At 42.6% G+C, this 26,386-nt stretch overlaps 3 protein-coding genes across 4 annotated transcripts in view; 1 reads left to right on the forward strand and 2 right to left on the reverse strand.

Annotated features, from left to right (window-relative positions):
• kcnk6 (potassium channel, subfamily K, member 6) overlaps positions 1 to 3,073 on the forward strand; it is an 18,619-nt gene extending 15,546 nt beyond the window's left edge. The window contains exon 3 of the mRNA XM_008291098.1: positions 1,899 to 3,073. Coding sequence (XP_008289320.1) covers positions 1,899 to 2,143 — 245 coding nt within the window. The 3' untranslated portion in view covers positions 2,144 to 3,073. The remainder of the gene's footprint in view (positions 1 to 1,898) is intronic.
• Positions 3,074 to 4,068: 995 nt separating this feature from the next.
• Positions 4,069 to 8,339, reverse strand: sertad3 (SERTA domain containing 3). Of its 2 annotated transcripts, none has more exons than XM_008291101.1 (2): positions 8,318 to 8,339; positions 4,069 to 6,437 (listed from the first exon to the last, which is right to left on the reverse strand). In XM_008291101.1, the coding sequence occupies exon 2, from the start codon at positions 6,428 to 6,430 to the stop codon at positions 5,366 to 5,368; it is 1,065 nt and encodes a 354-aa protein (XP_008289323.1). In that variant the 5' UTR covers positions 6,431 to 6,437; positions 8,318 to 8,339; the 3' UTR covers positions 4,069 to 5,365. The 2 variants fall into 2 exon arrangements, with proteins under 2 accessions (XP_008289323.1, XP_008289321.1); XM_008291099.1 differs by lacking the exon at positions 8,318 to 8,339 and adding an exon at positions 7,499 to 8,114.
• Positions 8,340 to 12,065: 3,726 nt separating this feature from the next.
• Positions 12,066 to 16,380, reverse strand: blvrb (biliverdin reductase B). The gene is made up of 5 exons (XM_008291102.1): positions 16,205 to 16,380; positions 14,861 to 15,022; positions 13,938 to 14,027; positions 13,536 to 13,667; positions 12,066 to 12,554 (listed from the first exon to the last, which is right to left on the reverse strand). The coding sequence occupies exons 1-5, from the start codon at positions 16,287 to 16,289 to the stop codon at positions 12,400 to 12,402; spliced, it is 624 nt and encodes a 207-aa protein (XP_008289324.1). The 5' UTR covers positions 16,290 to 16,380; the 3' UTR covers positions 12,066 to 12,399.
• Positions 16,381 to 26,386: the final 10,006 nt, after the last annotated feature.

Consider the following 26,386-nt stretch of genomic DNA (forward strand, 5'->3'; position numbering starts at 1 on the left):
TCACTTCTTTTCCAATTCCAGTCTATGGGAGCCAGGGCTTTTTGGAGCCAGGACTAGTGGACGTAGTGATATTGCAGGTTTTTGACACTTTCAGGGCCGGTTGCTACGTCCATCTTTTATACAGTCTATGATTAAAACCTGTCGTTGTAAAAGGCTCAAAGCTGCTCTGACGTATAACCAGAGTGGGCTTCCCCTCCACGCTTTTACTACAAACTGGGAGCTGTGGAGCCTCTGTAATCCCAAACTGTTCTCCTGGAAGCGATGGCCCACTTGCGCGGCGACAGACTCCCGTCCAGGAGCTGAACTGTGGTTCTGAAGTCGTTTTAATGGACCCGTGTGACGGAGGGGAAGCACGCGGCTCTGCTTCAAGGCAAACGCAGCAATCGGAGCAGAAATAACAAATGTGGAGCAGATTTTGATTTCACCTTCGCCACCGACTCGAGGGCACTTTTGTCCTCCTTTATTTTTGGTAAATGGATTCACTAAAATAGCAACAATTCCACTTTTTATTTTGTTTTTTTAGTGCAAGTCAAATGGGGAAAACAGATGAGTTCCTACGATGCATGTCGCTTCAATCCAAATGCAAAAAACATGAAAACCTGCAAGTAAAGGTTTTTTTGGAGATTCTCTGCATCCTGCTGCAGTTTCTCAGCTGATTCAGATTCATGCCTGCACTCCAAATATGAGGCCTTTTTTTTTTTCCCATTCTTGGCACGATGCGGCCCACCAGCCCAGACAAACGGAGTTCATTCCACCAGTAATCACGGCGGACCCTCGTTAGTCCACGTTTGTCTTCCAGCTGCTGTTCTGTTGATGAAGACAAAACGGTTTGGCAAATGAAAGGTTCTACGTGTTCTATATGCTTCTATTGTTAGATTGTGTTTGGATGGATTCTTGTTCCAGCATTTGTGTGTCATTTTTTCCACATTAACGATCAGTGTGTTTGAGCTGCTTGCGTGTCAGTTAGAGCTCAGCTGGATTTGGTGGCAAAAAATATGATATTGATCAATATATTGACAGATATACAGATGACATCATTATATACTAAAGTTAGACTGAAAAGAGAAATTGATGGAGTCATTGACCATTAACTACTAGTCTGCATAAAAAAAAATGCAAACTTCAATTTTATTCAATACAGTAAACTACCCTACACTCTATATTCATTTCACGTAAAATTACATATTTCAAGCTTTTTATGTTTTGATTTTGACCAAATTAACCACAAGGTACGCGTGTAAATGAACATACTTTTCAGACTTTGTGTCTTTTAAATCCATCGTTTGATCTTAATTAATATTCTACCAAGTTGAGACACTGGGTTTTGGATTTTCATGAGCGATAAACCAAATTATAACGCTAAAAAGGCTCAAAGGAGTTCACTTTTCATGTAATAACTTTAGAATATATGAACATTTCACTTTCTTAAATAACTGATGGGAAAACTTTTTCATGATGATCTAATTTTTTTTTTGTTTTGAGTTGGCAAATGAGCACAAAGACTCCACTCGGCTGCAGAGTCCAGTTTATTTCATTCATTTATCTATTTAACCTGGTTGAATAAATAAAATAAACTCGACTCTGCAGCACCGTCTGCTCAGCACTGACGTGTTCTCTGCTACATGTGCTGCATTAATCACTGACAAACTCATTTCCAAATTACCCCGAGCACCTTTTTCCTCTAATATCTGTAAAACCTACAGCAGATAACAGATTTTCTATGTTGGTTAGTTCAGTTTAGTGTCATTTCATTTCATTTCATTTGAGGAGAATTTTCACCCAAATCTTCTGATTCGTGCCATGTTTCAGCCTCAGGTACGACTTTCCTTCGTTAAAACTAGCTCGCCGCTCAGTTTAATTGATCAAACGACCTCACTGTGTCTCTGCCTTCCCTCCAGTCTACCTGTTCGTCGGCCTCATGATGATGTACCTGCTGCTGCGGACCTTCCACAAGATGTCCGACCTGCACGGCCTCACCTCCTTCCTGCAGCTGCCCCGCTGCGAGGAGTCTGACGTGGACGAGGACCGCGAGCCCATCGTGGACCGGGAAGACCGGACGCCGCCTCAGCCGACGGAGAAAGCCGCCAGCAGACCCCTGGACCCGGGATCGCAGCCGTCGTACAACACCATCAACAAGGGCTGAAGAAGCTCTGCCGGTGGGCTGAATCTTCATTTTTCCATCCAGAGAGGAGGCGGCGGCGGCGTAGTAGTAATAATAATAATAATAATAATAACGAGGAATTAAGATTCAGTCCTATGAGGGAGAAACATCAAACTGTCCTGGTGGGTTGTCGCACCACTTTCTGCACATATATATACATAAAAAGGACCAAACTAACGAGAAACACGCACAGATGTTCTGAGTCCTCTTCAACAGCTTCAGGATGAAGAGCTCAAACCAAAACCAAAAACTTTTTGTTTTCCTGTCACGTTGCTGTTCGGACTAACAAACGTCGTCTTCATGTGCTCCAAACTAAACCTTTTTTTTACACCTTTGAGTGCCTTCGTATTCCTGGATAAAATCCCTCCAGACTGTTTGCCATCAAGATTTTAGCGAGAAATGACCTTTGTGCAGCTTTAACCGTTTCCTCAAATGTGGATTTCTGCCGAACAACAGGGGCGTCACTCACCTGGGGCGTGTTTTTTTCTAAATTTATCAGACCTCACGAGTTAAAATAGCAGCTTTGAGACGCACCAAACCCACATTCGAGCACCGTTTTCCTCCTGCGTTGTGGTGCTGCCCCCTGGTGTCCGTGTGTGGTAGTGCAGTTTCCAGAAACAGCAGCGAATAGGGTAAAAGGGTTTAAATGAAGAGAAGCAAGTGTTGTTGTTTTTTTTGTGGTAATCGAGGGCGTGATTCATTTTAATGGGAAACCAAACACAGCCTGCTCTGTGTCCGTTACAACATCTGGATTTCTTCTTACTTGAAATGCACTTTAATGGCAAAACCGAGGCGAACATTGAAATTAACATTATATCTGATACTGTAAAAACAAAAGTCTGTCTGTGTTTGTGTGTGTGTGTCGTCGTTGTGCCTTGACAATCATACAATAAAGAGAAACTTGTATTATATCCTCACGTTCACGTCGTTCTTGTGTCCAGGCAGATAGTCTGTGCGATAAAATGTAAATTTGCATGCGTTTTAAAACACGTTTCTACGTAGAACTTGTCGATATTTAAAACTCAGCGAGGTGGGCTGCGTTGTGTTCATCAAATGCTGCATCGGTTTCTCCAGGATAACGTGTGTTTTTTTAGTGGCATAGTTTCATATTTGTACTGTGTGAACTATCGATGAAGCTGTGTGTTTGTATTATTTGTAGGTTTCTAAACAGGTGTTGTCCTGTGCACCTGGATTAGTGTTTAGTTTTCCATCTACAGAGTCAGGGCTGTGTTCAAACACCAGAGCAGACCGCTGGTGAAGAGATTTAGTGAATCTGATCAGAAGTATGAGTTAGCATCACCTTAAAATGTATTTCACAACCTCAGATACCTTCATGATTCTCAAAATACAGCAGAAAAGCTTATCATCAGAGTCTTAAATGAAAATACAGCAACTAAAGTGCAGCTTGTGTGCATTTTTTTTGGCACTATTTCATCAATCTTCTTCTCTAGTAAAATGTCCTCTAAGAAGTATTTAACAATGAAAACAAAGCTCGTTGTTCTTTATTCATTTTATTGAAAGCATTGAACAGGTAAACAAATGTTTTCATTAAAAAAAAGTCACATAATATATGAGCATTGTGCCCTGCATTTTTAAAACATAACCATTAAAGTATTCGTAGAGGAAAACAAAATAAACTTACTGCCATGATGGTGTATCCGACACCATTAGTGATTTGTCCGTGTGGTTTCACATTAAATTACACATCTTGTTCTCAGAATATGCCGTTTGTAAAAAGTTTGAAACCTCCGTTTGCATAAAAGGCGACTTTCATCCACAAACCAGATATAAATGTGCAAAAACCAGACCAACAGGCGTGTGTTGGTTTTAAATGCTGGTCTGCAGCCGGCAAAGTTTAAAACATCTGCTACGTTTTTTAAAAAAACGACAACGGAACAACGGTCGGGTTTCACTTTGTGCTCAGAAGGAACAATATCTCACCTGTAATGTCACTCCTGAATAAATAGGTAACACTCGATCCTTACAAATTATTGACATAGTGCAATACTGTAAACGGAAACCAGACGAAACACGTGACGCACGTTAAAACAAGCTGGTGGACGAATCGCTCGCAGGGCGGACTGCGGCGGATTCAATCAGCCAATGTGGCTCAAGGCACGACGCCCACCCATCGGTACAACAGAAGCTGCTGCATAGTGGTGGAGCCGACGGGACGAAACTCTGTGGCGTCGTCGCGTTCAAGCTCGTGAGGATGTTTTGTGTACAATCACAGTACTGTAGAGGCTCTTAGCGTCCGCTGACAGACATGAAACTGTGCAGGGAGCCGTTCAGAACGGACACCTGGCACTGCGTTTCCTGTCAGAGGAAACCTTTCACACAAAAACTACTTCTAGTTTCACTTGTTTCCGCCTTTAGAATAAGACGGCGTTTGGCAATGAAACACAAGTATTGGTTCTTATAAATATTTTCTTCTGGCCAGACCACCTGACATAAATACAAAAATGTTTGGCAGCACCTTTCCTCGGCGCTCCCACTGTTTGAAACTCTGACCTCAGCATCCACCGTCATTCCTTCTCCTACAACTCTTTGATAAATATGAAATTAAGGCATGTCTTCACAGAAGATTGGATCCATAACATTAGTGTTTCATACGTTCTGCTTCCAACACCTGCTTCAATCACATTCTCAGATCTCTCATTTCACACAGAATTTGTCAGCCATAAGTTCAGCCCACTGCAGAAATTAGTAAACGGCTCGTTTTTTTACGTCGTCCAGACCCCCTAATTCAGGAAGTCCAGTACAAATGCAGGTTAACTGAAGCTGTGACACATTTCGGAGCCACGCTGCTGAGGCACCACACCTGATAATTGCCTGTAAACTTTTTTTTTTGCTGAATAAACCATGTTGTGTAAACCCGGTCCCTCCCGCCATTCGCTCCAATTAGCTGAGTCACACTGACAGTAAAGCGCCGCTCATTGGTTCATGATCCGCTGAGTCACTGCTTAGTCATCAAAAATACAGCGGCTGCGACCCACGCAGCTTTAACTGTGACTCCACCAAAACCATTAGTTTTTCACTAAAAGCTGCACGAGACTTCTCCGTCTTTTCCCCACATCTCCAAATCTGATAATGCACGATTTCTCAGAGCAGTTTATAAAAACAGTCATTGTGCTCGACGGTCCGACGCAAATGTTCAGTCTGTGTCCACTCACTCAGTTCAGATTAGGATGGAGTTTGAGGTAATCAGGACTCCACCAGGATCTCCATCAGGTTCTCCAGCTCAAATCCGTCTCTCACTAGATTCTGAGAGGACATCGGCAAGGAGAGGGCGGACGAGGAAGAGGAAGATGAAGGGCTGAAGGAGGAGAACGACGGCAGGCACTTCAGGCTCGGGTTGAAAGACAAGGAGCTGGGATGCGAGGAGGCCAAGGGGGGGGAGAAGGGCGGCAGGAACTGGAGGAAATCATCCCCAGCTTGGTATCCGTCTCCGCCGTTCCTCAGCACCCCCAGGTCCCTCTCCAGCAGGGACATGTCTATGTCCTGGAGCAGCTCCTCCATGGTGAGATCACTGAGGTAGCTGGACCTCATCAGCTCGGCGCTGTTGTCTCCGACCCGGCACTGGTCCTGCTGCTCCCAGCTCTGGTCTCGGACCCCCTGCTTCTCCCACGACACGCCTCCATCGAAGGACCCCGGCAGGTTCTCCAAGGACCTGAGAGGCGTCCGCGGAGCCGCCTGAGGGCTCCCGTCGATGGTCGACTCCAGTGCCGAGAGAATGGAGGCAATGGCAGCCGACAGGGAGAGATCAGAATCTGGGGACATGGAGCCCCATTCCTCATCTTCCTCCTCTACACTCATGGGGACGTTTGATTGACTCGAGTGGCACGCTGGAGACGTACCTGCAGCACAATTTGACGAGTAGTTTAAAGACGGCATCGGGTAGCTGATAGGACCCAAGTGGTTGCCGTGAACCGTTCCCACACAGTTGTATTGTCCAGTGGAAACGCCCTCCTGCTGTTTCTGTTGGAGTGCAGATGAGGAGCTAAAAGGAGGCTGCTGCTGCTGCTGCTGCGCTGCCGCCTCCTCGACTGCAGATGGCAACCCGCAAGCCTCCAGGCTGACCTGCCGCAGAGTGTTGGCGATCAGAACTGACCTCCGCAGGCTGGGCTCCACTAACTCCTGGCTGCGCTGATACTTGCTCAGGGAAACCGAGAACACAAACTGCCGCTGGGTCTCCCAGTTGGGACTGGTTCTGTCTGAAACGTCCTCGTCGTCTAGCGGGAATTTACGCTTCTGGCCCCTCGGGATCATCCTTAAACTGCAAAGAAATGAATAAACCGTTAATTTTTACTTTATTTTACATAGTGCTGTGTCCAGACATTACACTGAGTTTTTACTACTTTAGAATGTATTTATTTATGTGGGAGTTGGTGCACAACAGCACAGATAGTCCAGAAGTTGCTGATTTCCTTTTGGGATTCATAAAGTTTGTACCTCATCCTAATCAGGGTATAATCTAACTGACAGGAGACTTTACAAACAGAATACAGAAGAACAGAGTGATAAAGTGATATGCACTGATTAGACTAGATGACCAAGAACTCCTTTGTCCCCCGAAACATCAAACTGGTCAACTCTGAGCTGGGGAGGAGGAGGAGCAGCAAGTGGGGAGAGGAGGGGTGAGGACATTGGGGTGAGATAGAGCATCATGCTCTATCACCGGACTGTGTGCAATATTTTGGCACTTTGGTACTGTTAGTGTTTCCATTGTTATTATTATTATTATTATTATTTTTACTAATGTTGTGTTGCTGCTAGTACAACAGTTTACCTGAGGTACCCTACCAAAGGGATCAATAAAGTTCTATCTAATCTAATTCAATAAATTAACAGGAAGAAAACTAAGGATTTACAAGAAACAGGAGGACTTTCTTGCTTATTATCCAAAAAAACACCTGAAACGTTTAAAGGTAAACACGTGACTAAGGCACAGGTAAGACAACGCCGGTGTTTAAATGTATTTAAATGGACTTGCTGCTTACTTTTTTTTTCTTTAAAGAACTGACAAAGAGCGTTTAGATAATGCTGTAAAACTAAACCAACAGTGTTTTCTGAATCGAGCTTTAATGGAGGTTTTGCGCCCGAGTCGCCAGCAGCTCATTTCATATGCAGGATGGGGGTTGTAACGTTGGCTTCACCGTGGAGGAGGGAAAAAACTCTCTCCGCCGAAAAGACAGAGTAAATCAACTTACAGTGACACGAATTTACTCGATTAAAGAAGGTTAAAAAAAACAAAAAACAAAAGCATCGTAGCAAATCTGCCGAGCTACACGCTAAAGTTTAAACATTCACAGAAAGTCAGACATGAAGCAAACCGACCTGTTGAATCACTTCCCGTCTCTCCTTCGGTGATCGCTGTTTTTTTTCTTCTTTTCTTTTCTTTCTTTCTTCCTCCTTTTCGGCTCAACGAAGCAATTTACCGTCAAACTATTTTTACTCAGGAATTAAATTAAGCGATTAAATAACGGTTCAAGACGGCTATTTCGCTTTAAGTCTAGCCGAGTTGTGCTAACCGGCTCGCTCCTCTCCCGCCTGTGATTTGAGTTTTACGCCAATGAGCTCACAGTTGGAGACCGGAAGTAGAAAGGCATCATGGGTAATGGAGTTTAGCTGCGTTACATTCCATCACAGGGTTTTTCTATTTAAATAAAAGCTTTAAATACGCGGTAAGTTACTTGTTTAGCAACGATAACATAAATATTATTTTTTAAATAAAATACAAACGTGTAATTTAACCCATACCGTCATTATAACCGCTCAAACCAGACAGTTTGTTATTATGTAATTTGCATAGCACTAATTCCTAAATGATTACATCACCGACAGAAAAAAGGGATTTCCGTCCCTGTATTGATTTTTTTTTTTTTAGTACAAATGCGTGATTAAAAATAGCAGTACAAGTTTTACTGGATGAGGTTTCTAATCAGTTAAATACTTCTAAAAAAAAAAAAAAAAATCGATAAACGAAAACAAAACGTGCATATTTTACGAGCAGTTTCAAAATAATAACGAAACAAAAACAGAGCTGCGCAAGAAAATAAAAACAACTGGATGCCACACGTACACAGCGGAGGTAATTTTAACTGAAGTGAAACGCGGTTGTCCTTATGTTTCAAGCAGAGGAGACTTGATATTTACCTGAAAGCAGCAGCAGCAGCAGCCAAACGGGAGTCAAAAAAAAAAAACCGTTCAGTGAACTCGACCTGCCCTGTCGTAAATCAACAACATGCCAGAGTCTGCGGTTTCAGTTTTTAATTCTATCATCTGACTTGAAACCACATGAAGTACAGCGAGTCCGGTTTGAAAAAAACATCCCAAACTCCTCCTCTGCTGCCCGGAAACAGTCAAGTCAACGAGAAGCACGCGGACTTCCTGCAGCTTCCTTCAAAATAAAGCAATACTTGGCGCGCTTCTGCACTGTTGCGTTGACATTTTCTGAATGCCGCTATTTTGAAAATAAGTCAGCTGTAATGTAAAATACGGGCTTTTATTAAGTAATAACGACTGGAACTGCTGTGTTCTGTAAAATGAGGGCAACTGTGTGCAACTCTTCCACTCAAACCCTGCATGACCTCCACATGTCATCCTTTTATTTTGGAAGGCAGAAGTCACCGGGTTCTGCTGATATGTTCGTGAGCTTGACAGCGTTCAGTCAGAGGGAGTTGCACAACAGCTACACATGCTGCTCATCTGACTGACTGCTCGTCCTTTTACACAAGACACGCTCACATGAGGAGAAGTGTAGCAGCACTAACCACTATTACATCCTGCCACACTTCACCTGCTGCAGCGTAAATGACATTTCTAGATATTTATTGCCAATTTCTTTAAAATCTTCTATGTTTATTTATTCAACAACAAATAAAAAAGTCTCATGTTATAGCAGTGTTACCTTTTCATGCAGGTGTACTTTCCCCCCCTATTCGACATCAGCTACTTTTCATTTCAAGAGATTTTGAAGAAATTAATCACTGTTATGGTTCATTTTCAGAGTCATTTTTGGACAGGTGTTCTCACCTTTGGCCATGCAGTGAAACCCCGTCCCTTGCGTCCCTGCACTGGGACACTCTGACCATGTCATGGTCCATCTGATTCCCACGTACAGGCAGAAACTAACATCTGCAAAGCTTGTTGGGAAAACTGTGAGGAAATGGACCACCGAGGCAAAGCAGGAACTACCAGTCTGGTTTGACTGGACAGACTGGAGTGTTTTTGAAGCTGCCAACAACAACCTGGATGACCCGACAGACACTGTGACTGCTTACATCAGTTTCTGTGAGGACATGTGTGTGCCAACCAGAACCTTCAGGACCTTCAACAACAGCAAGCCATGGTTCACCAGCAAACTGTGACAGCTCCGCCATGCCAAGGAGGAGGCTTACAGGAGTAGGGATAGAGACCTGTTTAAGAAGGCCAGAAACACACTGAGCAAAGAGATCAGAGTGGCTGAGAGGAGCTGCTCTGAGAACCAGAAGAACCGGTTCTGAGCTAACGACCCTGCTTCAGTGTGGAGAGGCCTTCAACACATCACCAACAGGAGATCATCCCCCCTGCTGAGGCAAATAAAGACCTGGCCAACGACCTCAGCTCCTTCTGCTGCCTGTTTGAGAGGGACACATTCACACCTCACACCCTCCACAGCCCACCTCTCATCCATAACACAACCACACCTACAAGCCCTGTCACACCTCAGACTGCACCCCAAACTGCCCCTCCCGCCCGTCACACTCACAGTGCATGAAGGAAGCACCAGGACCAGACGGAGTGTCTCCCTCCTGTCTGAAAGCCTGTGCTGACCAGCTGGCTCCAGTCTTCACCAGGACTCTTTAACAGGTCCCTGGAACAATGTGAAGTTCCCTCTACCTTCAAACATTCCACAATCATACCCAAGAAACCCTCCATCTCAGGACTGAATGCCTACAGACCAGTGGCTCTGACATCTGTGGTCATGAAGTCATTTGAGAGACTGGTGTTGAGCCACCTGAGGTCCATAGCAGGTCCTCTGCTGGAGCCCCTGCAGTTTGGCTGTCGGGCAAACAGGTCAGCGGATGATGCAGTCAGTCTGGGGCTGCACTACATCCTGCAACATCTCGATGGCCCTGGGAGTTGCGCAAGGATCCTGTTTATGGACTTCAGCTCGGATTTCAACACCATCACCCCTGGAATCCTCTCCACCCAACTCTCCCTCCTCAATGTGTCTCCATCCATCTGTCAGTGGATCACCAGCTTCCTGACAGACAGGAGTCAGCAGGTGAGGATGGGAGACATCATCTCTTCAACCTGGACTGTCAGCACTGGCGCCCCCCAGGGGTGTGTCCTGGCTCCACTTCTCTTCTCCCTCTACACCAGGGGCGTCCAATCCTGGTCCTGGAGGGCCACAGTCCTGCATGTTTTAGATGTTTCCCTTCTTCCAACACACCTGATTCAAATGATCAGGATCGTTATCAGGCTTCTGCAGAGCTTGATGATGAGCTGATCATTTCATGTTGGAAGAGAGAAACATCTAAAACATTCAGGATAGGGGCTCTCAAGGACCAGGACTGGACACCCCTGCTCTACACCAGCGACTGCACCTCCAAGCACCCAGCAGTCAAACTCTTGAAGTTTGCAGACGACGCTACACTCATCAGCCTGATCCAGTCTGTATATCGGCAGGAGGTTGAGCGGCTGGTGTTCTGGTGCAGCCAGAACATCCTGGAGCTGAACAAGCTCCAGACTGTGGAGATGAGAGTGGACTTCAGGAGACAGCCCTCACCACTACTCCCCCTCTCCATCAGCAGCAGCCCTGTATCAGCTGTAGAGGCCTTCAAGCTCCTGGGGACGACAATCACCCAGGACCTGAAGTGGGAGAAGAACATCCGCTGCATCCTCAGAAAGGCTCAGCAGAGGATGGACTTCCTGTAACAGCTGAGGAGACACGGTCTGCCACAGGAGCTGCTGATTCAGCTCTACACCGCCGTCATTGAAGCTGTCCTGTGCAGCTCCATCACTGTGTGGTTTGGAGCAGCCACACTGCAGGACAGAAACAGTCAGAGCAGCCGAGAAGATCACCGGAGCCCCCCATGCCCTCCATCGTCCTGCAGGTGATGGCCAAACTGTACTTCTAGTAAAACACGGAGCAGCTTTTGAATTGTGGTTGAAAAGAATAATTTAAAAAAATAAAATAAAAACTGTCCTGAACAAATTGGAGCCCTTTGCTGATGAGCAGTGAAATCCAAACACCTGTCACAGAAAACACCTGATGGCAGTGATTGGCTCAAAGAGTTGTTTAACTAAATATTAGTTTATGGGTCCCATCGGGCTTGTTTTTTTTATATTTCTGTTGAACCACAATTCAGAAGCAACGTCATGATGTTCATTACATTTTTATTTAGTATCACTTTTGTCAATTTCAACTTATTTCAGTTGTTTTTTTTCTCCTTCTTTAATGGTGATACATCTGAGGATGACTGTGTGTATATATATATATATTTAGGGCTGCAAGGTGGCGCAGTTGGTAGCAAGAAGGTCGCTGGTTCACGTCCCGGTGAGGACACCTGGGATCTTTCTGCGTGGAGTCTCCATGTTCTCCCCGTGCAGCGTGGGTTCTCTCCGGGTTCTCCGGCTTCCTCCCACACAGTCCAAAGACATGTTGAGGTTAATTGGTGATTCTAAATTGTCCGTAGGTGTGAATGTGAGTGTGCTTGGTTGTCTGTCTCTAAGTGTAGCCCTGTGATAGACTGGTTACCTGTCCAGGTGAACCTGCCTTCACCCTGAGTCAGCTGGGATAGACTCCAGCCCCCCCCCGCGACCCTCGTGAGGATAAAGCGGTGTATAGATGATGGATGGATGTAGTTGTAGATGAATGTGTGGACACAGATGCTGCAAACAACAAACAACCTGCAGCTTTACGTTCACTCACTTTATTCTTTCAGCACAATCTTTTGTACAACTTTCCACTTTTTCGTACAAAAGTCTTGTTAATAACAGCTTTAAAAATGTGTTGAAAACTGTATCACAGGAAACAAAACATCAGCATGTAAAGCAGCAGCGGCGGTGCAGGTTTTTAAAATGTCTTCAGCAGAATTAGTAGAAAAATCCAGCAGGAAGCAGAAGCTGCTCAATCAGAATCACTAAAAGGGAAAACGGCTCAGATGGTTCATAAAGAAAACAACACTGTACGTAGTTTGCATGTAAATCTTTCCTTCATTTATCAATCAGCACTCGGTCGCGGGTCAGAATCACTGGTAGTCTCCCCACACTCCCACAGTCTTGCCGTCCCACTCGGTGGTGGACAGACACTTGACGAAGAAATGTCCGAGGTCGTGTTTGGAGATGGCTCTTCCCTTCAGCATGTTCTCCGCCGACATGTAGCGCTCCGTCAGCGGCAGGTCGCCTGCAGGGAACCGATAAGACATTAATGCTCTCGCTCAGTTGGTAGGAAAGAGACACGGGTCTCAAAGGAGTCATGAAAAGACGGTTCGAACCCAACATCAAGAACACAAACGCAAGACACGCTGGGTTTTAAATACTCGACTTACACACATAATACGACTTTATATGCAGCAAAAACATTACAAATAAACATCTAGAAGGGCAGAACATGATGTAACGAACAAACCAGCATGTTGTCCAATAAAAAATACGTCTAATTGATTCGAATAATGTTCAATAAGTTCCTCCTGGAGAGTTGAATAAAAAGGAAATTTAAACTATAAAACAATGTGAGAAAATGTACAAAAAAGAAAAGGGCTGCTTGTTTGGGTTTCTTGAGATGTAAATAAGCATCAAGCTTTAAGCATTTTTCGCCATTTTGTGTGATTTTTTTTCTTCTTTTTGTCGTTTTTATGGTGTCGTGGCATGTCGGAAATAAATAAATGTATGAATGAGGCAGAAAACCAGCAGAATATAACAGTAAATATCATTAAAATGTTTAAAACTAACATCAAAACCTGATTAATTCAAACTTCGTTAAAGCAAACAAGGAGAATTTATCATTTGTAAAATTGTCTGCTTCACTATTAAAGACCTGTATTAGTGATAAAGACTAATTAGACACAAGTAACGGCTAAATTAAGTTCTTTTAATCCATTTTTAAGCCCCCTAACATTTAAATAATCGAATGCAGAGACTTTACTCAATGCATTTTTCCCCCCTAAAGTAGTTTTATGAAGTAAAACAACTATTTAAAAAACGTTTTCTATCATAAATGGCTGGTTATTAGTCAGCAAATTTAAATAATGTCCTGAATCTGTTCATCCAGACAAAATTTCACTCATTTATCTTCAGCTTTCTTTGTTCCAATCAAACAAACTCGACAGAAATAAACTTCAGCTGCAACGAGAGCTCCGTGGAGGGTTTGTCACGTCCCACTGACCTCCGATGTGAGGAGGCATCACGGCCACGTAGTCCAGCCCCGACGTCTTCAGCACCGCGTGCATCCGCTCGTGGTCCTCGGTGACGGGAATCAGACGAGGAGGGACTTTGGATCGATCCCACAGGAGGAAGGCTGGGAGGGACGAGGACGGAGATGCAGAGTTTAACGGGACGAGGAGAGAAGATGAAGAGGCAAGAAACAGAAACACACGTCCAGCTGTCTGTCTTGATGCATTTTATTGGCTTTAATTGGCTTTTACGATCAATCTAAGACGAAAAAAATGATTAAAACCTGTCAAACAAAGTCTTAGAGACCAACAAACAAACTCTCTTCAACCATAAAACCCCAAACTTTAACCATTTCTCCCACTTTGTCACCCTTTCCCCCCAGACTAAGTCGTACCTGACATGCAGCCGACCACTTTGCGGATCCCTCGAGCCTTCATGGCGTCCAGGATGTTCTTGGTGCCTTCAGACATCATGGTGGTTGGACCTGAGGAGCACAAGTCAGACCAGGGATGAAACTAACCAAAGATGACACACTGAACGTTTGGTTTATTCTGTTACAGGAGAAAATGAAAACGTAGGACATTGAATCTAAAGGAACTTTGGATCTTTTAAAACCCATACGAGAGATTTCCTGGCATCTACAATAATGCAAATTCTTGATCTTGTTGCTGATATCTAGCTTTTATTTTACTTATATTGTTGCGTGTTGTTTGTTTTTAATTGTCTCGGCTTCCCTTCAAAAAGACGACCAGGTTGAATAAAGGCTGAATTTTAAAAAATGAGAATAAAATAAGAAATAAACTTTAACTAGAGTCCATTGTTAGTAAACGCAGTTATTATGAAGTAGATTTAAGCAAATTTCTGTTAAAGCGTTAATTTTTTAAAAATAATAAAAGGTAATATTTGCAAATATTTAAAGATTAACTCATTTGTTCTAAAGCAGAACATCACAAATCTGTTATAGGTGAGATCCAATGCAGTCCTATCTGCTGCTAAAGTCTCACAGCGACCTCTAGTGGAAGTCTCACGTCATTACAACATTTTAAAGAAACTACAATTTAAAAAACTACAATCCTCCTTGTGTAAGCTGAGCGTGGCCGCTTATGCAACTTTAGCATTCAAGGTGAGAAAAATTGTGTAATGGAAGCAACAACAACAACAACAATTAATGACTCCAAGAGGGCAGAAAGTGTGTCAGCAGGAAACAGAAACTGATGAATCGAGGATGTAGAAACTAAATTGTGCCTTCAATTCAGAGCTGACAGACACATCACAGACGTTTTCTTTCCGTATGTCGTAGCTTCAGTTTGAACTCACTGAGGTCGTTCCTGGTGCCCAGGATGATGACGACGGCGTCTTGGCCCTCCATCGTCTTCTTCACGTCGTCCTTGTTGAGGACGTCGCCCACCACCACTCTGGAGGCCTTGTGGTCTGCAGGCAGCTTGGCGGGATCTCGCACCAACACCGTCACGTTGTATCCTGACCGAGGAAACGCAGGGATTAAACTTCTTCTCCTGAATAAGCCACACATGTGCCGTGTCTGTAATGCAGCTTTGTGTCCCTGCAGGTTGGAGGCATCTCTCTGGTTTTGATAACCCTCAACCTCGTGGAACGCTGGAAGAGTGGCCTCCAGCTCATCACTAGCAGACAGACAGGGTTTGTTTGGGTGACAACAACCTGTCACTTCCACCTGTTGGGGTTGTTTTGTGCACAAACTCGGCCTAAATCCAGCAGCATGATTTACTTTGTCTTCTCCACAGGCTCCTACAATGAGTTCCTTATCTGGCTGCAGAGATCCAGCCCGACTGCGAGGCCCAGATAGTGAACAGCTTCTCCACTATCAGCTCCCTCACAGGCTGCTGTGACTCAGCGAAACGCCGGCCTGTAACGGCTACCGTGACTCAACAGTTTTGTGCACCGTGCTGAGCGGGAGGAGAGGAAACGAAAACGCTGCTTCATCAAGTGAATCATGTGTGAGTGATTTTATACGAGTGACCACAGTGGACACTCACTGAAGATTGCAGGGATCGACGGTTTAAGCCTCATTTAAATGTGAATCTACGAATAAATGGTGACTAAATCTGAAGTAAACTCGAGTTTAAAAGGTTCCAGCACTGAAACCTGTTGACAGAAAACATCCCATGAGATCTGCGAGAATCTTAAAATGCATTAAATTGAGTAATTCAACTGGATAACAATGAGAAAATCAAATATCACAAAAGTTTCTAACCAGACATTTCGTGTTTACATGTTGCTGCAGGAGCAGAAATACGGTTTTCATTTCAAATTGTGAATAATTAACTTTAAAAATACATATATTAAAGATTTCTGTTGCCATCAATAATCTGAGGTGAAACTTTCTGATTGTTTATTGGACAAATTAATCACATGAGCTCAAGTTTATCCCAAACTGTGACCTTTGTATAGGTGGTCATGTAACTAAACTGTTATCTGGTTGGATTTTAGAGCAAATAAATAACCGACCAGTGGATCAAAACTTTGGATAAAATACTAAAAACTTATTTCTTCTGTTCTGCAAACTCCAGTTTAATACAGTTATTATGTAAAGTCTCTGTTAGGATCATTAAAGGACTCCTATGCAGACATTTTAGCCACACACACACTGTTCTACTCTGTTCTGGTTTTATTCCCGGTGCTCACCTGCGGTCACCGCCTGCGGCAGCGTCGCCAGCCCGGTCATTCCCGTGGCTCCAAATATCGCGACGTTTTTTATGGAGTCCGACATGATTGCGTGGATGAAGCGGGATCCTCGACACGGCAGCAGCTCGTCGGTTGAAGAGTTTTCGGCGACGCTGAAAGTCACTTAAAAATCATTTGACATGTGGAAGAAACGCCTCTTTGCTGCCGCAGCGCAGCGTGACTCCTCCTCTGAGCGCGTTAAAGGAACCTGCGGCGGCTGCACACGGTCTGAGCACAGACACACACACCTGGTGGATTTTAATACAAGTTGCATCCAAATAATGGGGGACACACACCGAGCACGTGGTCTGGTGGGGGTTCAGTCTCAAACGCCAGATTTCCTGCTTTCTGGTGAATTTTTACGCACCGCTTTGTGCCTTTTCTGCACCAGTTCTCGCTGTAAACGTCATTGTTTGTGTAAAAGAAAACACAAAAATGTTCTTAATCATGAGTACAGATTTCATTAAACCATTGGTGGGACACATTAAGTGCAAGGGTTGCTGGTTTCTGGGCATCAAACACTTACTGGTGAATTTTTACGCACCGCTTTGTGCCTTTTGTGCGTCAGTTCACACCGATAATGTCCTGGTGTAAAAGAAAACACAAACATCAGCGACCAGGTGACTCCTAGCATGCATGGGTGCAAGTTTCATTTAAACATTGATGGAATACGTTGAGTGCAGGATTTGTTTTATTTGTGTTTTTTTTTAACGTCAAACACCACATTTCCTGCATTCTGGTGAATGTTTACGCACCAGTTTGTACCTTTTGTGCGCGAAGTCATACTAAAAATGTAATTCTTTGTGTAAAAGAAAACATAAATGTCCGACACCAGGTGACTCTAACCATCTGTGTGTTCAGGTTTCATTGATGGGACACATTCAGTGCAGGATTTATTTTATTATTATTATTATTATTTAACGTTAAACGCTTCTGGTGGATTTTTACGCACCGCTTTGTGCCTTTTCTGTATTAATTATCGCTGCAAATGACATTGTTTGTGTAAAAGAAAACACAGGTTCCATTTAAACATCGGTGGGACACATTAAGTGTAAGAGTTGTTGGGTTTTTGAGCATCAAACACTTAATTTCCTGCATTCTGGTGGATTTTTACGCACCGATTTGTGCCTTTTCTTCATCACTTTATGCCGGAAATGTCTCTGTTTAGGCACCAGGTTACACTTTAACTTACAAAGCAATATAATGCAGTCATTTTGTACCGATTTTAAATATTTACTCTCCTGTTGCCCTCCGGGGACATTAAAGATTTTCAAAGTCAAAGTAGATCAGTTTTTCTGGTTTAATTTGATCCCTGCTGCACGTTTAGCCTCAAAGAAAACAACACAATTAATGCATCAGTGGTTCTGAATTATGACGACTCAAAAGAAGTTCTGTTCAACCAACCAACTGTATAAATGAATGTTTGTACCTGTAGTTTTTGCACAATTTGCTGTTACTGTACATATGCTCTCCTTTTTGTTTTATACAGATAAAACCACTGAAAAAATATAAATTTACACTTTAAAAAAAACAGAAAATAACAAATAAAATCAGAAAAAAGTTCAGTAGGTTACTGTCCACCATAAAAACAAAACAAACAAACAAACAAACAAAACGGCCAAACCTGTAAATAAAAAAGAAAAATTACATTAACTGTTTTTTTTTTTTTTTTTTAAAGAAGAAAGAAAGAAGAAAAGCCAAAACTGCAAATAATAGACTAGAAATACTTCATTAATCTCCAAGGGGAAATGTGGAATGGGAAATGTTACTGCACAAAGATAAAGTTACCACCACCATAAATACAGATAAATAAACAAAAATAAACAATAAGAAATATACAAAAATGTCCAATAAATGTAATACGTCAAGTAGAAAAGCCCCGTGTGGAGTGCAAACAGTGATATGATGATAATGTCCAAAACCTGCATTTCTACAAATAATAAATGTACTTTCAGGTTATTTTATGACTATTATATGATGAGATCCAAACTCCTGCGTTCTCTTTCTGACATTTAAAGGATGTAAATACGCGGTTTGGTTACCGTGAAGCACCGCTGAGTGTCTGGATGTCTGTTGTCTATCTGCTGTGTGAAAGGATTTAAAATGTAGAGAAGAAGTCAAACTAGATCTTTGATATCCACAGACTGGACCTGCACTGTGGTCAGTGGGCGCAAATTCTTAGAAAGTCGTCCTGCATCTCCTCAGAGCTGCACTTCATCTACTCTCCTTCTGGTCCGTAATAAAAAACTGCAGATTTATTCCAGACCGTCTACAGCAGGTCACTCAGGTTGTTATAATCAAACATTAACCAGACAGAAATGACCGTAACCTGAAAAGCAAAGTGTGATGTAACCCTGCTGGGCGTCATAAAACAGCTGCAGAGGGCCAAAGCTCAGCAGGTTCTTCATCCAGTCAAAGTATGTTTCTCATTTGAGGTCTTAACTTGAGGTCCAGACTCCTCCAAAGAACCTCGAACCAAGTGAAGCGTTGGCGGTCGTTCCCACGCCGCTGCAGCCTCGTGCAGGACACTGACCCACACACGTGTAATCTGAGCTGGATGTGAACGTTATTCACCCCCGTTAAAGCTCTGAAAGTGGATTTAAAATGTCTTTTCATGCAGTTTGTAAATGTCAAGGTCACTTTTGTGTTTGTGCTCCAAGCACTTGGAGCAAAAGGAGCTTCAGCTTTTAGCAAAACATTCCAACATTTTGTCCAGAACTTTGAGCTGTTTCACCGTAACGTTTAGAGACTGGGAAGGACTAAAGTCTGGCCACGAGCTCGTTAAAGGGACGTGTCACGACAGGAGTGGTCTGGTGAGGTAATACAAAGGTGCAGAAGAAAAGATTAGAATCAAATGTCAGAATCTGAGGATTAAAAAACTGTCAAAACAAAAATTGATGATGGATTCTCAAGAAATAGCAGTTTGAAGATTATGCTTATTTTCACCAAAATAACGCGATTTTGAGGTTTTATTTTTAAAAAATGAGGTAAATTTTGCACCAAAAACAGCATTTCAGACATGAAACAGATGTTTTTAAGGGCTACTAGGTGTAAATACCCCCAAACGTGTTCGACTGGCTCTAGTTCAGAGGCGTTACAGACTAACTCAAACCACTAACAGTGTTTTAATCCTCAGATCCTGACATTTCATTTGGCGCTCATCTTATTCTTGCACGTTTTTATCACCTTAACACTTCTCCAGACCTGTGAGCGTCATTTAAACTGACAATCAAACAAGCATAACCTTCAACTTTACTGGTTTTCTTTTACTGAATTGAGCTTAATCAATACGAGTCCTGATGGTTTCCTTTGAAGTCAAACCTGCATAATTAAATGATAAAGTGACAAAAGCAGTTTACTGTTTGGCCTGCACTGATTCAGCACACAGGAAAAAGCTTCACTTTATACTCAGTTTTTCATTTTTTTACTAGTGTTTTAAATCTGTTTTTAACATCCATTTCTGGCTTTTGTCCAAACTTGAAAGTGCTTACAGTGTAAAAAGGGTGCTAGAAAAAAATAAAAGAAGTAAACAGCAAATATTTAAATACAGAAAAAATTTGCCACCACACATTGTAAAGGAACTAATATACATCCTTATGACATTATGTACAGTTTTACAGTCAACCTGTGAGTCATTTTAACTAGTACTTTTCCTTTTACTCAATATTTACTAATATTATAATTAATCAAAACGGCAAATTTGGAAAATATCAATTAAAGTTATTTACCATTTTTCAATTAATACATAATTTTTCTTTTTAAAAAACAGAATATCTGAAAAATATATATATATTTTGCAATTTTTATTTATTTATTTTTTTACATTTTATTGTCAAACATAAAAGAAGGAATTTTAATCTGTTAAAATAGAGATTTTTGATGTGGACATTATTTACAGGTTTGTTTGTTTGTTTTTTAAGCGGTTGACAGTAAACGAATAGGTTTTTCTATTATTTTATTAGTTAAAAAAAAACAAAGCAGGGAATAAAGTAATTGACCATTTTTGTGCTGATTTTAAATGTGGTAAAAAATAATGTCATATTATGTTAAACAGTTTTTTGTTTTTTTTAAGTATGAATCAAAATTTTTTATTTATTTATTTATTTTTTTTACAGTTTTTCCATGTGGACTCTATTTACAGTTTCTATTTCTTTTTCTTTTAGCCAAGCATGGAATAAGGTTCTATAGGATTTTTTTCAGTCTTTACATGTAAAATAGTAATAATAATTTGTGAAATCAGTGTTTTTCTTTCTCAGATTAGTAACAAATTTTCCATCTGCAAAAAACTTTCTTAAAGTTACATTTGCAAATTACTGTTTATTCATTAATTACGTTTTCCTGTTATTTTATTGGATTTTTTAAAAATAATTTAACATTTTACATTTTTTTCCTGTTATTTTATGCAAAAAACAAGTGAAATAACTGTAAATTGTTTAAAAAAAAAAATCTTTTTTTTACAGTGTACTTCAAAACTGTTCCAGTCAAATGTATTTCGAACAAATAGCCTTTTTTATTTAAAACAAAAAAAAACTAAATTCTCTCTCTCTCCCNTTAATATTATTTAATGTAATATATGAATAAATAATACTATAATTAATCAAACAGGGAAATTTGTAAAACAGCAATTAAAGTTATTTACCATTTTTCAATTAATACATAATTTTAAAAAAGAATATCTGTAAATATATATATTGCCAATTTTATTTATTTTTATTATTGTATTTTTTTTGCATTTTATCGACAAACATTATAAAAGAAGGAATTAAGGAATTGCAATCTGTAAAAACAGAGATTTTTGACAGTAAACTCATAGGTTTTTCTATGATTTTGTGAGTTTAAAAAAACAAAGCAGGGAATAAAGTAATTGACCATTTTTCAATATTTAATTTGTCTTTTAAAAATAGTCAATATCTGTAAAATTGCTTTTTTTTTGCTGATTTTAAATGTAATAAAAATAATGTCATATTGTGTTGAACAGAGTATGAATCAAAATTTATCTTAAAAAAAAAATACAGTTTTTCCATGTGGATTCTATTTTGGATTACTAACAAATTGTCATCTGCAAAAAACTTTCTCACAGTTACATTTGCAAATTACTGTTTATTCATTAATTATGTTTTTCTGTTATTTTATTAGATTGTTTTAAATAATTTAAGAATATAAAAATAACGTCATTTTACAATAAACTACCAACAAATAACTGTCTGCAAAAACAGTTTTTTTAACCATAACATTTACAAATTAATGTTTAAAGACTAAACATTTTTTCCTGTTATTTTATGCAAAAAACAAGTAAAATAACTGTAAATTGTTTAAGAATTTTTTTTTAAAAACTTCTTTTTTTTAACAGTGTACTTCAAAACTGTTCCAGTCAAATGTATTTCGAACAAATAGCCTTTTTTATTTAAAACAAAAAAAAACAAAATTCTCTCTCTCTCTCCCCCTCCCTCTTTCTGTCCTCTCTCCCCCCTCCTCTCTCTCTCTCCCCCCTCCTCTCTCTCTCTCCCTCCCTCTCTCTCTCGCCTCTCTCTCCCCCCTCCCTCTCTCTCTCTCTCTCTCTCCTCTCTCTCCCCCCTCCCTCCCTCCCTCCCTCTCTCTCGCCGCACTGATGCTGCTTTTCCTCTCCAGCATCACCAGCGGAGCGGCGGAGAAGGAGGAGGAGGAAGCGGAGAGGTAGAGTCAGGTGGACGCGGGGAGCTCTATGGAGATCACCACCAGCCTCCACCGACAGCGTCTCCCGGCCGCCGCCGCTGCTGCCGCCGCCGCCGCCGCTGCAGCCTCGTTCCTCTGCGGATGTGTGCAGGCTGCGCAGCGCCCGGGCTGCTCCCGTCTTCAGCCACATCATCACCACGACAACCACACGGAGCCCGATAAGGACGCTGGTCGGGACTGATCGGGGGGAGACCCTGCCGCCGGATACGAGCGTCTCCTCCATTGATGAACCTCCTCATCGACGTTCTTGGACTGAGAGGACAAAACCGAGCGAGCAGCGGGCTGACACGGAGGCTCAAGGTAAGCGCGCTGCCTCACCGGGATGTCGTTTGGTTTTGTCGGTCCTTGCGTGAGATCAGGGAGTCGAGGTGTCTTTTTTTTCTCCTCCTCCTCCTCCTCCTCTCCTCTCCTCCCTCCTGCAGGAAGCCGGCCCTGCGCTTGGCTGCAGGGTACCGCAGTGATCCGGCGGAGGGACGCGCTGCTTCATGCCTGTTCGTTTTTTTTTTCTCCTCCAGTTTACATGTGATGCGCGCATGGAAAGGTGCTGCTGCTGCTGCTGCTGGGGACGATGCTTTAATTTAAAATGAGAAATGGTGCCGAGGAGCAGAGCAGAGGCCTAGCGCAGGAGCTGCTGCTGCTGCCGGCTCCTTTTTTTAACCTTTAACTTTAAATTGGAGATGATGGCATTGAGTGGAGCTGCAGCTGCTCCCTGATGCTGGATGGAGGCTCCAGAGGGGGGACGCTGCTCTGCGTCTGCCTGCGTGACCTCACATCACTTTGGCTTTTCTGCCCCCCCTGGTAGTATCAGTTCTACCCGCATCCTGAGGGGATGTTTGCATCCTGCAGGGGGGCAGATTCATTCATCTCTGCTCCAGTCAGATGAGGCCTGCAGCAGCAGCAGCAGCAGCAGCAGCAGCATAGCTGTGTCTGTAGCAGGATCAGATGCAGTGCAGCCTGTCAGATGTGAATGCGGTTGGTTTGATCACAGCTGCAATGAGAAGTGACCACAGCCGGGTTTAAAGGAAATAAATCCAGCTGCAGGCAGGTTGATGTTAGCTTCGGTTAGCTGCTGCATTATTCTGCAGAGTGAAAGCAGACAGCCAGCGATGCTTTTCGTGAGTTTAGTGACATTTATTAACAGGAAGCCTCCCAGTCGAGGCTTCTGTGACCTTTTTGTGCTTCATGTGGCGTCACTTCACTGATTACAGTCCATCGTGCAAACACAACATCTGTTTGTGTATTTTGGTGTGAGGTGCACCGGCTGAGCTGAGTTCTTCTGGTTCTCCAGGTACTTTTGAGCGTCTTGCTTCGGCAGGTCGTCTTCACGTGACCCCTGACTGACTCTGGGCTTGTTGCAGGACTCTTTGTTCTTCGCCGCCTGTTGGTTTGAGGTCGAGACTCAAAGCCTCGGACTCGTGCGTGTCTTTGATTAGGACGCAGCACGGCTGTGTTGCGGTTCTTCCTGACGTCCTTCCTGCTGTTGTTGCTGCTTTTCCGGGTGGCGGGCGGCCTCTGGGGGGGGACGCTCTCTCTCCGGCGGACCACAAGGTGACTGTTGGCTCGGGGGTCCCGCCGGCTCGGAACTGGGCGTGGGCCGGCGCTCACAGATGTTGTTTCTCTGGGCCGAGGTGAAGCGAGTGAAAGTGACTCAGTGCGGCGTGTGGAGTGCGTAACTGCGTGACGTCACAGAGATGCTGTGTGTGAAGGAGACGGAGGCAGCAGCAGGATGCAGCTTCAGCCTCCGACAAGCATCCAGACGTCTGCCTGACAAGTGTCGGTGGGGACCAAGTTCAGGAGGAAGTCCTCGCTTGTCAGCCCATTCACATGTTGTAGTTTGATGGGGAAGGCTGTGGAGCAGCAGACACAGAGACCGTCTGACGATAACATGTAAATAGAGTAGAAATACTTCAGTGATCCTCGAGTAATGCTGCTGCTGCAGTAGCACAAACAGAAGGAAATCAGCAGAAATATCCAGTAAAGGGAAGTAAGAAATATACTGAAGTCCAAAATGCACAACTAAGTGTCAAACATACTGCGAGTGAAAATGTACTAAAGTGAAAAATGCTCAAATATACTAAAGTATACGTGACACACATGACGCGTGACCATACAGTGGAATGAGGACATTGAACTATATGAGCAACACGTGCAATAAAAAACACACAACGGCAAAAACAACACAGCCGAGAATCTCAAATTAAAATAAGTTCCTTTAATCAATCAATCTGCACTAAATAACCGTCATGATGCAGAACAGGGAGGTTGTCGTTGAACAGGCTCTGGTGAATGTTTGGTCTCGTTCATAGGAGGTTTCTTTTACACAAAGTCGTCGTTTCTGCTTCAGGATTTGTCTCAGAAACACAGATTCAGACCTTCGTACAACTAAAGAACCAATCCTGTCGACTTGCAGGAATTTAAGTCGTGTATTTGTGAGTTAAAACTTGCCTTTTTGCAGTGTTGTAGGTGAGCTGGTGTGCTCGAGCCACAGCGTTAGAGACGGCGGCTTCATAGATCTGCACATCCTAGACTTTCTTCAACAGCATCAGCCATTCTACGAGGTTAATTTCATGGAAAAAAAACGTCAAAATATGCAGTGTTGGGTGGTTTCTGCAGTGTCAGAGCAGAGTTGTAGGTGAGCTGGTGTGCTCGAGCTGCAGCGTTAGAGACATAGACTTCACAGATCTGCACATTCTAGATGTTCTTCAACAGTATCAGCCATTCTACACAGAGATGAATTCATAATGTGTCAAGATGATGTTTTTTACATGCAGCGTGAACAAAATCATTGTTTCTACTTCAGGATTAGTCTCAAAAAAATGATTCCTGTTTTGCAGTGTTAGAGGAGAGTTGTAGGTGAGCTGGTGTGCTCGAGCTGCAGCGTTAGAGACATAGACTTCACAGATCTGCACATTCTAGATGTTCTTCAACAGTATCAGCCATTCTACACAGAGATGAATTCATAATGTGTCAAGATGATGTTTTTTACATGCAGCGTGAACAAAATCATTGTTTCTACTTCAGGATTAGTCTCAAAAAAATGATTCCTGTATTTTAACTTGCTGTTTTGCAGTGTTAGAGGAGAGCTGTAGGTGAGCTGGTGTGCTCGAGCTGCAGCGTTAGGAGGCACAGGCTCCATATGATGTTTCCTTTACATGCACCGTGAATAAAATGAGCCGTTAATGCCGTGACGGAGCATTTCTACTTCAGGACTAGTCGTAAAAAATAAAAAAAACACATTCAAGGTTTCATATTTGCCAAAATGCGAGGTGTTTGAGCAGCACAGCAGGTGAGCTGGTGTGCTCGAGCTGCAGCGGGATAGACTTGTGCACATTGTAGAGGAAACAGCGGTGAGTGGTTGCACCTCAGCTGTTTTTTAGAGTTGATTTTCATGGAGAAAACGTCAAAATGTGCAGCTTTAATGTGCAGCTTTAATGCACAGCGATGAATTTGTAGGAGCTAAAGTTGGGTTTTAAATCTTAAGCTAAATGTAATATAATGATATTAACAGTCAGAAAAGCTGCTTTGGTGTTAGAACAAACTCACAGAGGACTTTTCTCACAGACGATCAAAGTTTAGTTTTGGGGCGGGACATCTGGTTTTGTCTCCGTCTTCTTCTGCTTTGCCTCTGACAGCCACGTAGCCTACAGCGCCACCTACTGACGGCAGCCCAGTCTACTTTATTTCCAACACGGTTAAAGGAAGTACATTTTTGGTGACATTTGAGTTTTTCGCTTCGTATTTGTTTTGACAATTATGTGGCTGCGAGTTACTTCCATCTTGGAAACGCTAAACCGCGTGCAGCTCGACCCGTCAAACGTGTAACTCAAACAAGATAAAACGGTCACATAACGAGCATTTTTATAAAACAAACAGCACCAAAGTTCCTTCCAGTCAAAGGATCATAAATGACCTTAAGAAATTAACCCACAAGATTTAACACGTCCAGTAACTCCTTCTCAGGTACAAAATAGTGCCCTTCCTGTCTATTAGGTGTATTAAGGTAAAAGCCTGTAGCGTCACTACCTGACTAACGTAAGGCCGGACACTACGGTGTTAAAAATGATGGAACCTAGCCTCAAATAATGTAAATATTTTGGCTAAATGCATGTATAAATATTAATGAAAATGCTGATTTAGTGGTATTTTATTTGCACCTCTAGAGGATTTTGTTTGGTGATTGTAAAAAAAAAAGCCTGAAGATAAAAGTGGGAACCATCACAAGTGAACGTCTTGATTGATCCCTGATCAGTGGATCGTTTGATTCGAACTCCGGAAACCGTCAACAGTCGGACGACACATCAGCTGGAAAGCAAAGGACGCGATTAAAGTCTCGGCGTATGAGAGACTATCGAAGGAGGAGAGAAGGCCGAGGGTCTGATCCCGGTCCGCCTGCTGACTGATTAGCTCTGGCAGCTGTCCTTCTCCTTCCTC

Source organism: Stegastes partitus, unplaced genomic scaffold (genome assembly GCF_000690725.1).
Source record: "Stegastes partitus isolate 25-593 unplaced genomic scaffold, Stegastes_partitus-1.0.2 Scaffold717, whole genome shotgun sequence".
Taxonomy (NCBI): domain Eukaryota; kingdom Metazoa; phylum Chordata; class Actinopteri; family Pomacentridae; genus Stegastes; species Stegastes partitus.

What these genes read in the sequence shown, in the direction of transcription:
- blvrb (XM_008291102.1), bottom strand. Translation starts at nt 16,289, where the DNA reads ATGTCGGACTCCATAAAAAACGTCGCGATATTTGGAGCCACGGGAATG. An exon ending in GCCGCAGGCGGTGACCGCAG is followed by an intron (nt 15,023 to 16,204) that starts GTGAGCACCGGG and finishes TTCCTCGGTCAG; the next exon opens with GATACAACGTGACGGTGTTG. An exon ending in GATGCCTCCTCACATCGGAG is followed by an intron (nt 12,555 to 13,535) that starts GTCAGTGGGACG and finishes GGTTCCCTGCAG; the next exon opens with GCGACCTGCCGCTGACGGAG.
- sertad3 (XM_008291101.1), bottom strand. Translation starts at nt 6,430, where the DNA reads ATGATCCCGAGGGGCCAGAAGCGTAAATTCCCGCTAGACGACGAGGAC.